At 38.5% G+C, this 13688-nt stretch overlaps 1 protein-coding gene across 1 annotated transcript in view; it reads left to right on the forward strand.

Annotated features, from left to right (window-relative positions):
• Window positions 1-13688, forward strand: part of LOC121182366 (CUB and sushi domain-containing protein 1-like) — a 282979-nt gene that overhangs the window by 104211 nt on the left and 165080 nt on the right. Inside the window, exons 5-7 of the mRNA XM_041038832.1 lie at window positions 2414-2526; window positions 3475-3552; window positions 13073-13154. Of these exons, the coding sequence (XP_040894766.1) occupies window positions 2414-2526; window positions 3475-3552; window positions 13073-13154 (273 nt within the window). The remainder of the gene's footprint in view (window positions 1-2413; window positions 2527-3474; window positions 3553-13072; window positions 13155-13688) is intronic.

The raw sequence follows: 13688 nt of genomic DNA on the forward strand, positions 1-13688 counted from the left end.
GAACATTTTCTTTTACCAGGCTGGTTTAACAAGTCTAGCTGAAAGAAAATTGCATAATTATTAATGTAACCAGAGTAACCAGAGTGTTTTGAAATGCGGAAAAAAGAAATTCTTACAGGCCTAAAACCCAATAATATGATGCTTTGTTGTTGCCTGTAGCAATTGTTCATCATTTTCACTTGCCCCGCTGCACATGGTGGTCATAGATCAGGTGCAGAACTGTGGTCGTGTCTGAAATCACTCCCTTACACTGTTTACCACAGGATATAGTTGTCTATATTTACTATCTGTTTTACTTGAGTGTCGAAAAGCTGAGTGTGAAATGTATGCATTATATAATGCCCTCATAAACTCCAAGCTCATATCTCACATATGTCATGTCATTATGTCACACTACCACACATTTGTATTTAACCACACTAACTGATAAAGACCACTGATTGACTCATCGAGTGATAACACATCGCTCCACTGTAGTCTTTTCACTGTGCATAGTATAGAGTTAAAGTGCCTTGGGGCAGACACATTGACAGTGCTTTTGTCTTATCTGACATTTTTCATTTTCTTTTTCTCTGATTTTCATGAACTGTCTCTTTCAGTCTTTTTTTTTTTTTTGGATTTGATAACTTTCCCAACTGTATTCACAGAGACAGAACTTTGTGTCTCCTATAATAAGCACTCAATAAGGTCCTCTAACAAGCGTGCTTAATATTTTTTACCACCTCTCATATTTTGCTTCTGCCCTTTTCCCTATCTGTGTTTCTTCATCCCTCATTGTCTTTCTCTATCTGATCAGTATACCTGCGGCATTATTAAAGGGCACTGGCACTGGCTCTAGGGAGGATGGCAGAACATTGGCTTCCAGGCAGTTTCTTGCATCATTTTATTTTTTTTTCTCTCTGTGCACCATTTTCCATATATATATATATATATATATATATATATATATATATATATATATATATATATATATATATATATATATATATATATTTTTTTTTTTTTTTTTTTTTTTACCACTGCCTTGGTTACTGTGGTAAAAAAAAATGCAAGAGATGTAAGATGATAATGTAAGATTTACCATAGGTAACCAACTCAGTGTGTCAGTGGTGATGCTTTAGAAACTGCTGTTTTTGAATATGGAAACTTTCCTGACTTTCTCCTATTTAACTATCTCCATTCACCTCTTCAGCTAAATAGTTCTCTCCTCTCCTCTTCCTGTAATGTTTTGCTTTTATTGTACATAAGTATAAGATATAATTGACTTCTGTCATTCTGTTGTTCTGAACTCAGAATCACACAATCATTGCACATTTTCCAAATCCCAAACTATTTGGTCAAATCTTAGACAAGTTTACAATAGATATTTCTCTTGCATTCCAGTTAATCAGAGATGATTTTAATGTTGGACATTTCAAACAAAAAAAAGCATTTTAGTGCATTTTAATATATATATATATATTTTTAAGTTTTGCTTAATATTTCTTCAGTTAAACACACTTTGGTATGGGAGTTACACTGTACCCAGTATGACTGCACACAACCGGCTTTTGGTCAGCGGTGATCATTATGTGAATGGATAATATCATTCATTCAATTCCCACATCCGCATTTTCCAAGCCAGCGGAACAAATTGCCTTTCAGCTAAAACCTCCGTAAATTACAGCCAGCCTTTGCTCCTCGGACGACAATGCAGAGTGATATCAAAATCATACTCTAGAAAGTTCTGCTTCACAGAGGCATATTTTTATTATGTGCAGGCCCTCAGATGAAGTCATATGGATCCTGAGAGTTATTCACACTTCTGTGTTGTGCAGTTATTTGTGACGCACAATTTCACAACACACATTTTTCACAACAGTGTTTGGTCGCGCTGCAATCCCTGATTACATGGCAGCAATTTTGAAGCACTTTCCTCCAACAACTGCGTTTTTGTTGGAGATTTTTTTTCTACCTCAAATCAAAATATGTAAATCTCATCTTCCATCCACAAACTAAGTGCACACACTGTAACAGAACGTTATGACAAACGTCATCCATTTCTGGAGGAGGCTGTAATCCTTCTTTCAGTGTGATATTGACCACCACTGTGGACCATACAGCGACATAGAAATACACATACATTCCATAACAGTAACAGTTTATTTCCTGGGGAAGGGCTCTGTGTCTTACTGTGCAAATGTGAAAACTGTGGGTCTGTAATAACAACAGTTTTGTTACATCATACCTTCTCTTTCCCATTTACCTTGACCTTCCCATTTCTCTGCTGTATTCTCCATAGTATCAAGTAGATATGCGATGGAGCAAAACGATAGTCCAAACAAACTTAGTCCAAACTTTATCAAAAAGTCACATTGCAGATAGTTGTAAAATGTGAATCTCAGTAGATATTTTTTTATTTGCTTACTTCCAGGTTGACCGGTACAACCCTGCCCTCACCAGTGATATCAAATAAAAACTGGCTTCGGATACATTTCACTTCAGACAGCAACCATCGAAGAAAAGGATTCAGCGCTCAATACCAAGGTATGTCACACAAACACTTTTACGCCTATGATGTGCACAAGTGTTTGTATTAAGTATTAATCTTTGTGTGTGATGGGACACGCATTAGTATTGAGGGTCTTTTAGTTTTCGTTTGGACACTTTTACAAACTAAGACTGACCTGGGACTGCACGGTTATTTTCTTGGGTCAAATCTGCATATGATGTAATTGAGATTAGTATTTATTGGGGACAGAAGTCACTTGACTGGACTTGCTGTACCTTTCCTGCCATCTAATTGACTGGCTGTATGGCTTAATTAGCATATTAAGGCGCATATTAGTTTCCACGTGGCGTCCCAGATTTAATTGGCTGCTTCCTACACAAAACACGGAGAGTCTGTCTCTCTTTCAGTGATTCTCACTTGCTGTCTGTCCCCATGTCTTTTTTCTAATCCAACCCAATGTTGACTTTCTTTTCTCCAGCTGTCCATTTCACGCTTCGCATTGGTACTTTTGCCAGTTTCACCTGCATGTGTGTGTGTTTGTGTGAGAGAGAGAGAGAGAGAGAGAGAGAGAGAGAGAGAGAGAGAGAGAGAGAAATGTGCAGCTCTGTTTCTCATGGAGTATAGTTTGGTTTGTTATCCTCTGCAATGCTGCTACTTAGGATAAAATAGATGGGATAAATTTTAATGCTGTTCCTCTCCTTTGCTCTTCTCCCCTCTTCTCTCTTGTCTCCACTTCTCTATGTCTTTTAATCTCTTCTCCTTTTTCCCTGTTCTAATTTTCAGTTTCTGCAACTATTGCATTTGTCATCGGTTTGTTATAGGAGGGGGAGTGTGAAGAGCTCTCTGGACTGTGCACATAGTTGACGTGCACTGAATAGCAACCCTGAAAATCATAAGAAGTGCTTCAGAAAAAAAGATGTGCCGTAATTACGGTCTAATAATGTATGATTTATAATTAAATGAATCTCCTTTCCTTTCTGCAGTTAAGAAAGCAATAGAGCTGAAATCCAGAGGGGTGAAGATGATGCCCAGTAAAGACTCCAGTCACAAAAATGCTGTCTGTAAGTAAACCACTGTCTGCTGTTTGTGTGTGTTTGCAGATAGCGTGACTGTATGTCATTTAGACAGCCCTTTTTAAGCCCAAGTTGAAACACATCTGGTCACACACATACACGTACACGCCCACACACACAAACACAAACACAAACACAAACACAAACACAAACACAAACACAAACACACACAGTGTATGTACACAAGGACGTACAGCCTACATCCATCTTTGATGTGGCAGGAGCAATAATTTCTTCTATTTTTCACTGGGGTTGCCCTTCTAGGAGACAAGAATGAGTACCACACTCTTCTGTTTTTTTCTGTCTTTTTCTTCTTCTCCACGAAGGGTCAAAGGTTCACATGAAACCACTTAAAACATAAATAGAGTTTATATATGTTTACAGAAAAAAAGTGTTTATTTATATAAGCAAATATATATTAAAAATGCACTCCTTACACTTTAGCAAGTAAAATCTTCTATTTTTCACAGTTTTAAACAGTTCAAACTAGTCCCACAATTCAATTCATTTCAAACCAACCCACAAAGCCATCCAAAATAAGTGTCCCCTTTTTCTCAATAAGTAAAAAGAGCAAAAAGAATAGTACAAAGGTAATATTTCATCATGAGAATACTAGTGTCACAGTGTCAGTTCAAGTATTTTTGCTTGTGTCAGTCTATGGTCCATTTGTATGCCAGAGTTTGTGCTGTTACTTCATTGGAATGAGGACTGATCAGCCCAACTCCTTCTTGAGCACAATCAGATTTGCTGCTTGGTGGCCATGTTACTGTGTCAACCCCTCACACAACCAGCATGTTTGATACCGAAAGCTGTACTCGTGGCTCTCTGCTTTGTTTCTGTTCTGATGGTTTCTCTCATTTTAACTTTGAAGAAATGTTCAAGCCTCCTGTTGTCACCAACAGTGCACCTCCCTGTGCTGGAGTGAGAAACGGAATCTGACTACATTTCATAATAAATTCACTGCGGCATAGTGACTTTCTGCTGGCTGTCGCAATTTCTTCTCAGTGGATAAGGCTTTTGTATTATCAATTTTGTCTTTTTATTGTGTTTTAACTGTCTAAATTTCCAAAAGCTAAGTGGAGGGTTGGTGTTGTGACTCTTCTTGGCCAAAGCTGGAAATGGTCCCACCGCATCTTATTATTCAGTCCCTTTGGAGGTGCAGCCAAGATTCCAGAAAGCTGTATTCCCCACCAGGTGAAGTCATTAATGGGCAAACCAGTGACAGCTCACCTCTGAGACATATTAGAAAAAATTACAATCCACTGTGAACAGTAATGATGGCCAAGATATGAAATATAAGTTTAAAAAAAATGTTAAAGCCTTCCTTTAATTTCTGTCTGTCTACAGTGTGTTCTACTCTCCTCTCGTCTCTCCTTTCCCCTTTTCACATGTTCGGCTCTTCAAGTGACTAATGTTCCCGTATCGTAAAGGCCACACACTGTACACGTGCATATCCTACATGTCATTTCAATGGGATTTAAATGGGTGCTGTCATGCCTTTCTCCATGCCATTTGTGAGATGATGAAAGCGACCTCTTGTACTTTCCAAATTAAACTAAGAAGAGCTTTGAATACAAAGCATGACTACATGTCAGAGCTAATCATGGGATTAGTTTGCATCTGTAATTTGAGCGCTGTAAATGGTTAAAAGGATTTTGGCAGCAACTCGTTACTTTCATCCACTCATCCGTTTACAGTAAACGTGACCTAGTGTTCTGTTGTCTTGTAGTTGTTGGTAGGTATGCAGTGAAGATATTGCCGAGCAAAGAAGTAATAAGAAGGTGAATATATCATTTTCTGAAGTGATGGACAGGACTGACACTGTCAACTAGAAAGACTCTTCCATAACAAACAACAGCATCAGTCGTTTCCGCAAATCATATGTTGGTGCTGACATTGCACGCTGGCATTGCAGGTATGTGGTGTGCACCTTTCAGGATTTCCCATCAAGCAGTTATTTTAACTCAAACCATGATCTTTCCTTATCTGTATCAGAAAACGGTTTTGTTTTTATATTTGTAACAGTTTTGAAAGGAACAAACAAATGACACCCTCCTTCTGATACAGCTGTCAGATCAGATAATACCTCTGTGTCTTTCTGAAGGGCAGTCACAAGCAATGCATGTTGTCATTTAATTTGGAGGACTTGTTCCAGCTGCAGCAGGCTGCAGGTGTGACTTGGAAAATTCTCTATAATAAAATATAGAGTAATTAGAAAAAAAAATCACAATACAGTAATACATTTATTTTGAAAAACTCAGATCTTTGAATTGAATTGATTTGAAACTAGTGTTGGTAGTTTTACAGTGCTTATTTTAAATAGCCTATACCTCGAGTGTTCTAATGTGCTGTATGTTACAGATGTTAGATTTGAAATGAAACCAGTTTCTCATTATAGTGACATCTGAAGAAAACTGTCTAAAAGTTCCTGGTTATCTCAAAAAATACACAATTAAAGAAAGCAAAAACAAAGCTTTTCAGAGAAGGTCTCAAGATGATTCATTACTAATACACCACTTGTTTGTTTTTGTGCTGGCAACTAATGTGCATAATAGGTGTCAGTTTTTGTGGTTTATTTTGAAATCATTAAAAGTAACCTCTCTTGTGGCTGTGTTTAAGCATTTGAATATTTACTCAGTTTCATCTTCGTGATATCTTCAAACCTGATGAACCTGATCTTCGATAGCTACAAGGATCAGAATGCATCAGTTTTTCTTTAAGAAGTCACATTTTAAAGAGATACTGCAGCAAAGAGGCTCTTCAAGCCATATTGTGAGCGGCTGCAGATCTTCTGTGTGTATAGTGTCTGATTAGATGATCCATATGGGAGATAGAGGCATGGAGTGTTTTTATCTGGACCTCGGGAAAAATTGTTTTCACCTCAGTGGTGGCTAATGGAATCCAAATAAACTTAAACACTACATTGACCACAAAGCAATAAAACAATGAATTTAATGATAAATACAATAAATATCTCTACAGTCTGGGGTGGCCGATATATTTCCTAGCATCTTGGAGATGCCTCTAAAATAGCATTCAGATCATTTGACAGAGGCTTTTAATTATCACAGAAGCCCAAGCTCATACCTCATCCATTCCTTAGCATTTAGCTTCATAATAAAACCCTCATCAATAATTCTGCTGATTTACATGCTCAGCCAAGCATGTGCTGGTGCAATTAACATTAGTATGGTGTTTTTGCATGCATGTGTGTGTATATGAGAAAAAGAAATCCTATGTGCTTGTGTGCTTCTTCATCTGTTGCTGCAATTAAAATTAAAACCAGTATGCTCTGTGTTTATTTGAGTGTATGCATGAGTATGTGAGGAGTTCCCGGGGCAAATCAGTTTATTATATTTATCAATTATGTGGTGCTTGGTGAAGAGTTCAGATCTCACATATACACTCTCTTTTTTACTCTTGCTTACACTGTAGTGTGAACACACTCAGATATACTCTTAAGCACATATACACTCAAATACAAAGTGGTTTCCACATGAGAGAATCGCCTGAAGTCATCCTGCTGACTCCAAAGCTATTGCATTTGCTTGTAACGAGAGGGGCCAACTAACAAAAAGCGAAGTAACGCTCCTTCCATGGTGGTCTGTGGAGGTTTCTCACAAGCTGATATAGATGTATTTAACTAAATTACAATATATCCCTAACAATGTGATGTTTTGTGTGTCTCCTAAATATACATTACCTTAAAAAACAAAGTCAAACTCTGCAACCAGTAAAGCTTGCTGCAGGCATTTAGTTCACCTTATGACTTGTAATGCTTTTCCTCAGGGGGTCCAGATCTCACTGCACACTGCCTCGTATGAATTTTATCGTGATGTACAATGTACAAGGATCACCAGTGGCTTTTGCACATGTGCTTAAAGACTCTCAAAAGCACCTATCCCCCTTGTAAAATTAGTGCTGCACTGTACAGAACTAGCTTTGTTATCAGTTATCATTATGTGGAGCTAAAGAATGATGATAATGACTGTTAACTGTGTAGTCCGGGGATCCCTTAATCTTTTTGAGCTCTGAACGTAAATGAGATATTTAGTTTCTCACCATGGGACCCATGCTCATTAAAAAATACTAGCATTTTTATCATGGGGACCAAAACTGAGTCAAATGTTCTCACACTGGATTTAAGGCTCAGTGAGGTTACCCCAACATACTACAGTGAGGCCATCAGGTTGGGAACCAGGATCATTACAATATTAAAAAAAAAAAGTAAAGCCCAGGTCCATTTTTTGTCCCAAACCAGTCTTCCAACAACATTTCTTTACACTGTATGACTCCCTGTGGTAAAATTATAGCTGTATGACAGAGAATGTGCAGTCTTTATGTAATATATAATCATTACAAAGAACTAGAGACTGATGATAATGAGTTTTACCTGTCTAGAGAATGGAGTGCTTATGAATCATAATCTAAAAGACGATGTGTAAAAGCCTCTAGCCTATATTAAAGCACAGTCTAATAGACAGACACACGAGAGCAAGTTTAATACCCTTTGAGAATAGTCTGTTTATGACAAATTCTCAGATTGACTATTGATTAAATCCTACATTATACTGAAGATAGAAAGAGGGATGGATGGACAGATAGGTAGATAGAGGGATGATAGATGATGGATGGGTGGATGGATGGATAGATAGCTATAGTTCAAATACAAAGATATACCATAAAAGTGGTAGCTAGAACAATGTGAAGTGGTTCAAATAAGAGCAGCCCAGCTTATAGTTGCCCTCTCTCAGCAGTAACATTATCTTACTGCTGAGGATGTGTCATAATTACAGACAGGCTGAAAGATTTTGATTAAGGAGTTTTACTCCCTAGACAATGACCTAGAACTGTAATGAATCATCATTGAGAGAGTGTGATTTATAATCAGTGTTTTCTTTTGGATTGCCAAGCAAGGTGGAGCTGGGCCGTGGTCTACTCAAACGAACGTGATGCGACCACTTGAAACTTGAAAATTACAAGATGGTTCAGCACCACTGCTAAATAGTTTGGGGAAAGCCTCACGGTAGTACAGTCTGTAACCCTCAGAATAATATCATCTGTTGGGTTTATCACACTTGGCTCCAACGCAGAATCAAACCGTTTGTTTTTATGTGGAGAGGCTTGTGGGTTCAACAAAATGATGGCAGGATAGATGGCTCTAGTATTCAGCTCTTGGCTTGATTGACCTGTGAGCATGAGAAGGTGGAGGAAAAAGAGAGGGCAGAGTGGATAAGAGGCAACGAGAAGAGCAGAGGAGAAGAGCAGAAGAGAGCATATCAACAAACTGCACTTCACACATTTCTCTCCTCATCCAGCAGGCGTCTGAAGAGCACCTCAAAACCTCTTACCTGAAACACATGTCAGCTGATTACACACAAACACACACGTGCATACACACATACAAACACAAACAAATAATACTCTCTCACGCTCCCCCTGCCTCTCCCTTTCCCCCTTGCACCCTCTCTCATTGTGTCTTTGACCACAGTTTCTTTTTTAATGGTTAGTCTGTCAGCTGTTATAAAAGCCAAACTTTGCATTCTCAGTGCAAACCTCTTTTGTATTTATCCGTCTTTACTTTGCTCTCTGAGCCAGCAGTTTACCACTTCTCTCCAAGTCCCTGAGCCAGTTGTTCATAGCTCTTTCTCTTTAGAAGTTCAACGACAGTTTCTTACAAGAAAGAAAAGAAAACTAACAGCAGAAAAGACAAAAACAACCTTAAAGTAAATATTCAATATGACATCATTTCCCTTGAAACAATGTCATATTGACAAGATTTCCCTTGTTTTGAAGACTCTATTAAACTTTTCACACTGAATTAAACGACTCCCTGTAGTGTAATGTAAAAGTGTTGCTAGTATCATCTAACTTGCTAAGCATCAACACCAAACTCTACAGCTCCACGCAGCAGACAGAAACAGAAACATTCCTCATGCTTTCAAACACACTGATGTGTTCATAGCAGCAGCCACATAATCTCTTTATTCTTGCCGACATGTTGAATACTGTTGTAACACTGGCTGGACAGCAGCTGGTTTCCATGCTTACTGTAGGACCTGAATGTCCTGGGAAATATTATAAGTTTGAAAAAACAACTTACCAACATGAGCTGACTTTCTGGAAGAGTGTTCTTTATTTAACTAACATGTTTTGGCACCGTAAGTCGCCTACTGGCAGGTCAGTGTGTTCTTTCTTTTATTTATGTTATGTTTGAAGTAAGGTTTTGGGCCAAGCAGTAGAGCTCAGACACAGAGACTGATTTGTAGTTTCAAAGAGGCTGTTGATTGTAGAATCTTTGGGTGTTTGGTTTGGGGTTTGGGCTGGATCGGCTGGAGAGCAGGACAGGCAGTTGAATGGGAGACTGGGCCAGGATCAGTGGTTGGAGGCTGGGCAGGCTGTGCACAGGATCTTGAGCTGGTATTTGCAGATGAACCGGTGAGCTGAGAGAGGCAGGAAACGGGACGGTCAGACGAGAGCGAACCTGAGACGCTGGTAAACAGGCATTAGGCAAGGTTCATGGAAAACAAGACACAATTTCCTAAAGCAAAAGTTAACCAAAGAGTTCTACCACATGGGTAAATGTACGATTTGGCGACAAGTGAGGAGCAGATCTTACATACTGCAGTGCCTTGGTGAGTTGATGAGCAGGTCAGGAACAGGTGCGCAGGTGGAACAGTGGGAAGGAGCTGGAACAGCAGCACAGCAGACACACAGACACACACAAACACAGAGAGTAACAAACCAGGGACAAACAAGCAAGACAAGGGAGGGGGAGCGCACAGCAGGAACACAGGAGAAAGAAAGGAGAGGAAAATTTGGTACCCTAACAAATTATTTTTTAATTTATGTAGAAAAAACTTCACTTATCTTCACAATTAATTTCTTGTTTCACATTGTATCTATGTAACAAAAACAAGAAAACAGAAAGACAAAGATGGACAAATTAAAAAAAAAGAACAAAACATTAAAGCTGCAATTTAACTATTTAAAAAGAGACCTCAGATTTTAGAAACTGATTGTGAAACTTGTTGAGGGTTAATGGTGATACAAATAAAAATACTGTTACAAGTAAAAGTCCTGCATTTGCAAAATGTAAGTTGTACACTGTAAGCAACAATACATAAGAATTGGCAGTAAAATGTACTTAAATAAGTACACATTATGGAGAGAAATGGTTCATGTCACTGTTTGATTACCATCACATTATTAGTGGTGCATTAAAGTTTGAGCAGCATTTTCTGTTGCAGCCAGCTGAGGTGGAGTAGTGGTGGTGTTGTACTGCACTGTGTTATATTGTCATGTGTTTCTAATATTCTTTTCCCCTCAAATTGGTTGGTCACAACATTAGAAACATCTTTCAACATAATACAGTCCACTTGATAATAAACCTATAGTTCAGTTAATACCGCTCTGACAGTGTCAATCAAAACTGAACATTATCATCTCCATAAAGGTAAGAGATTTATGGCCGAGCTATTTTATTGGATTGCCTATAACCTATTTTTTCACAATTTCTCCCTGAAGGTTTTATTAAGTCTTCATGTCATTTTAGATAAAGTTTATTATGAAAGTAGGCTAATAGGAATTGCGGCGTAATTCTTGAAACAACTGATGATAGAGCAACGGGTTTCCACACGTACTGGAAAACCTGATGATTGTAAAATTTAAATACTTAATTAAAGAACAAACCCCTTCCAATTGTACCTTATTGCAGTACTTTATTAAATGTACATTCCACCACTATGATAGCCACAAGATCCCTTTATCCTTATTGCTCTGTTGAATTCTTGTTATTTGCTTGTTGGTGGGCTCCCTAACTTAGGGGGTGGCCTTAGGGTTGAGTGTATTGTAAATAATTTAGGACAAATTACTCATGTAGTAAGCAGAAACCGTCTCTACAAGAATGCGCAGTTTATGCGAAATGGAATCTACTGCAGATGTCAGAAATGCCAAACAAAAATGGGTACCAACAAGAAATTGAATCACGCTTTAAACATTTTTTAAAAAGTTGATTTTTCAAGATGAAAGGTTTGCTGGAAACACTGTGATGATATGGAAGTGACGTTGTGCATCACAAGCTTGTGTTTAAACGTCGAATGGTCTTTTAAGTGCAAATATGGGATTAAGTCAGTTTGAGGATTTTTGACATCAGTCCAGCAGTGAATTTTAGCAGCTTTTTTTCCCGTACAACAATCTCATGTTATTTGCATGAGCTGGATTTGTTTCAGCAATACGAACCTTTATATTTGATGCCAATGAAAGCCATTTGAACATGAGTGAGAGAGAAAGGGATGAGCGAGCGCAACAGAGAAAGTGTGTTTGTGTGGTGATTTTTGGACAGAACATCAAAAACACAGCAAAGCAAAAAGACAGCTGGTTCTGTTTGCATCATATCTCACACAAACATGCAAACACAGTGTCTATACACTCACAACCCCTCAGCACACACGTAACACCATCACCCAAATGCAGCAAATCATCCATCCATCTTTTATGCTAGGATGCACAAAACTTCAGCATCCCTTTGTAAATTGCAGCTAATGTGTGTGAGAGAGAGAAGAAGCGGAGTGAGCAAGCTGGGAATACAAATGTAGAGAGAACGAGTGAGTGGGAGCGGAGGCAGATTGAGAAGACAGGAAAAGAGGGTGAAGCAAATGTGAAAGGTACAAGCAAAGATGGGCAGAAAGAACAGGAGAGGTGTTAAGCAGTCAGATATTGCTCTTTCTCCAGGCCATATTTTATAACCCTCCAGGATTCTCTTTCTTTTACTATCTTTTTCTTTGTACCGTTGTAGTCTTTTTCAGCGTACTCATTGTCTGCACTTCATCCCCTCTCATTCTTTTCCCTTTTTTTTTTGCTTTGCTAACCATCATTATTCATCCATTAAGATAGACCTAGTCTAAACTGGTTCCTGTCATGTTGCCTGGTCTCATTTACATTTACATTATGTGTCAGGGATGCAGCAGATGCGTCCAGCCAGAGCGACTTCTAAAACCAATACAAGATCCAGAATATGGGCTGGACAAAAATTGTCAAGTGTTTTGCTTTTGTGCTTTTTTTAGGAACAGAACAGATCATGCAGATAAAGGAGAAAAACAGGAGGGAATGAGAGGCTGAAATGTCAGAACTGAAGCCAGTTCTCTTCATTAATCTTTGCACGTATAGGTTTTTATTTCCGCCACAACAGTTGTTTCACTGTTTTAATTCTGTGCAAAACCTATTTTTTCACTACATGTTTTTGCTTCCAGGTATTACACAACTTTTAGTCAAACTGTCTGACTGTGTATAGGTACAATATATTATGATTGCAGGCAAATAACAAGAGTACTATTGTCTCTGTCATTTACATCTTACTTCAAAAAGTGCTATAATAACAAGGTTAAGGATCTACCTGTCAGCATAATGTGATGATGCCTCCAACAGCTACAAGATGTACTAAAATGTACATCATAACCTCATAAAAGACAAACACTGCTTACCATATATTTTTGTTTTTGATTTTCAGTGAGTCAGAGTGGTCTTGCTGGTGATGTTTGTCCAGATCCTGGAGTTCCAGAAAATGGCAAGAGGATGGGCTCGGCCTTCCAGTAAGTTCACTTTCTACTTTATTTCAGACTCACCTGCTCACTGTCACAGGGCCACCCCTTGCCTTCTAGAGGGCAGGGTGCACACAGCTCTTACACACAGCCAAGGCACATATAATTTAATTTATAATTCCATCTGGCCAGCTGAATAGGATTGTTGCCACTTGTGTTGTGCTAGGCTAACATCATTGTTGCACTACGCTTCCTAGTTTCCAAGTATCATTGACAGTCTTTGTCATTAGCATTAGTAATTAGCTATTAGCATTAGCTCTAGCACGGTAAGCTAGTGCTAGCTAACAGCTCAGTCATTTCAGCTTGTTGTGCTATGCAACATGCAGTGTTTTTTTTTTTCATTTTGCATTCATTCTGTGATCACCTTCAAGCTGAGTTTTCAGATGTTTCAGGTTTTCAGGAAGTGGTGGGTTCCACAGACCTTAGTACAACAGGGCACCTAGAATGTGCCATATGTAAACTGATGCAGAGGGTATTTCTGTTGTTGCTCTTTTACAGACCTATATAAGCTTACTATCAGATGTT

The sequence above is a fragment of the Toxotes jaculatrix genome, chromosome 1 (genome assembly GCF_017976425.1).
Source record: "Toxotes jaculatrix isolate fToxJac2 chromosome 1, fToxJac2.pri, whole genome shotgun sequence".
Taxonomy (NCBI): domain Eukaryota; kingdom Metazoa; phylum Chordata; class Actinopteri; family Toxotidae; genus Toxotes; species Toxotes jaculatrix.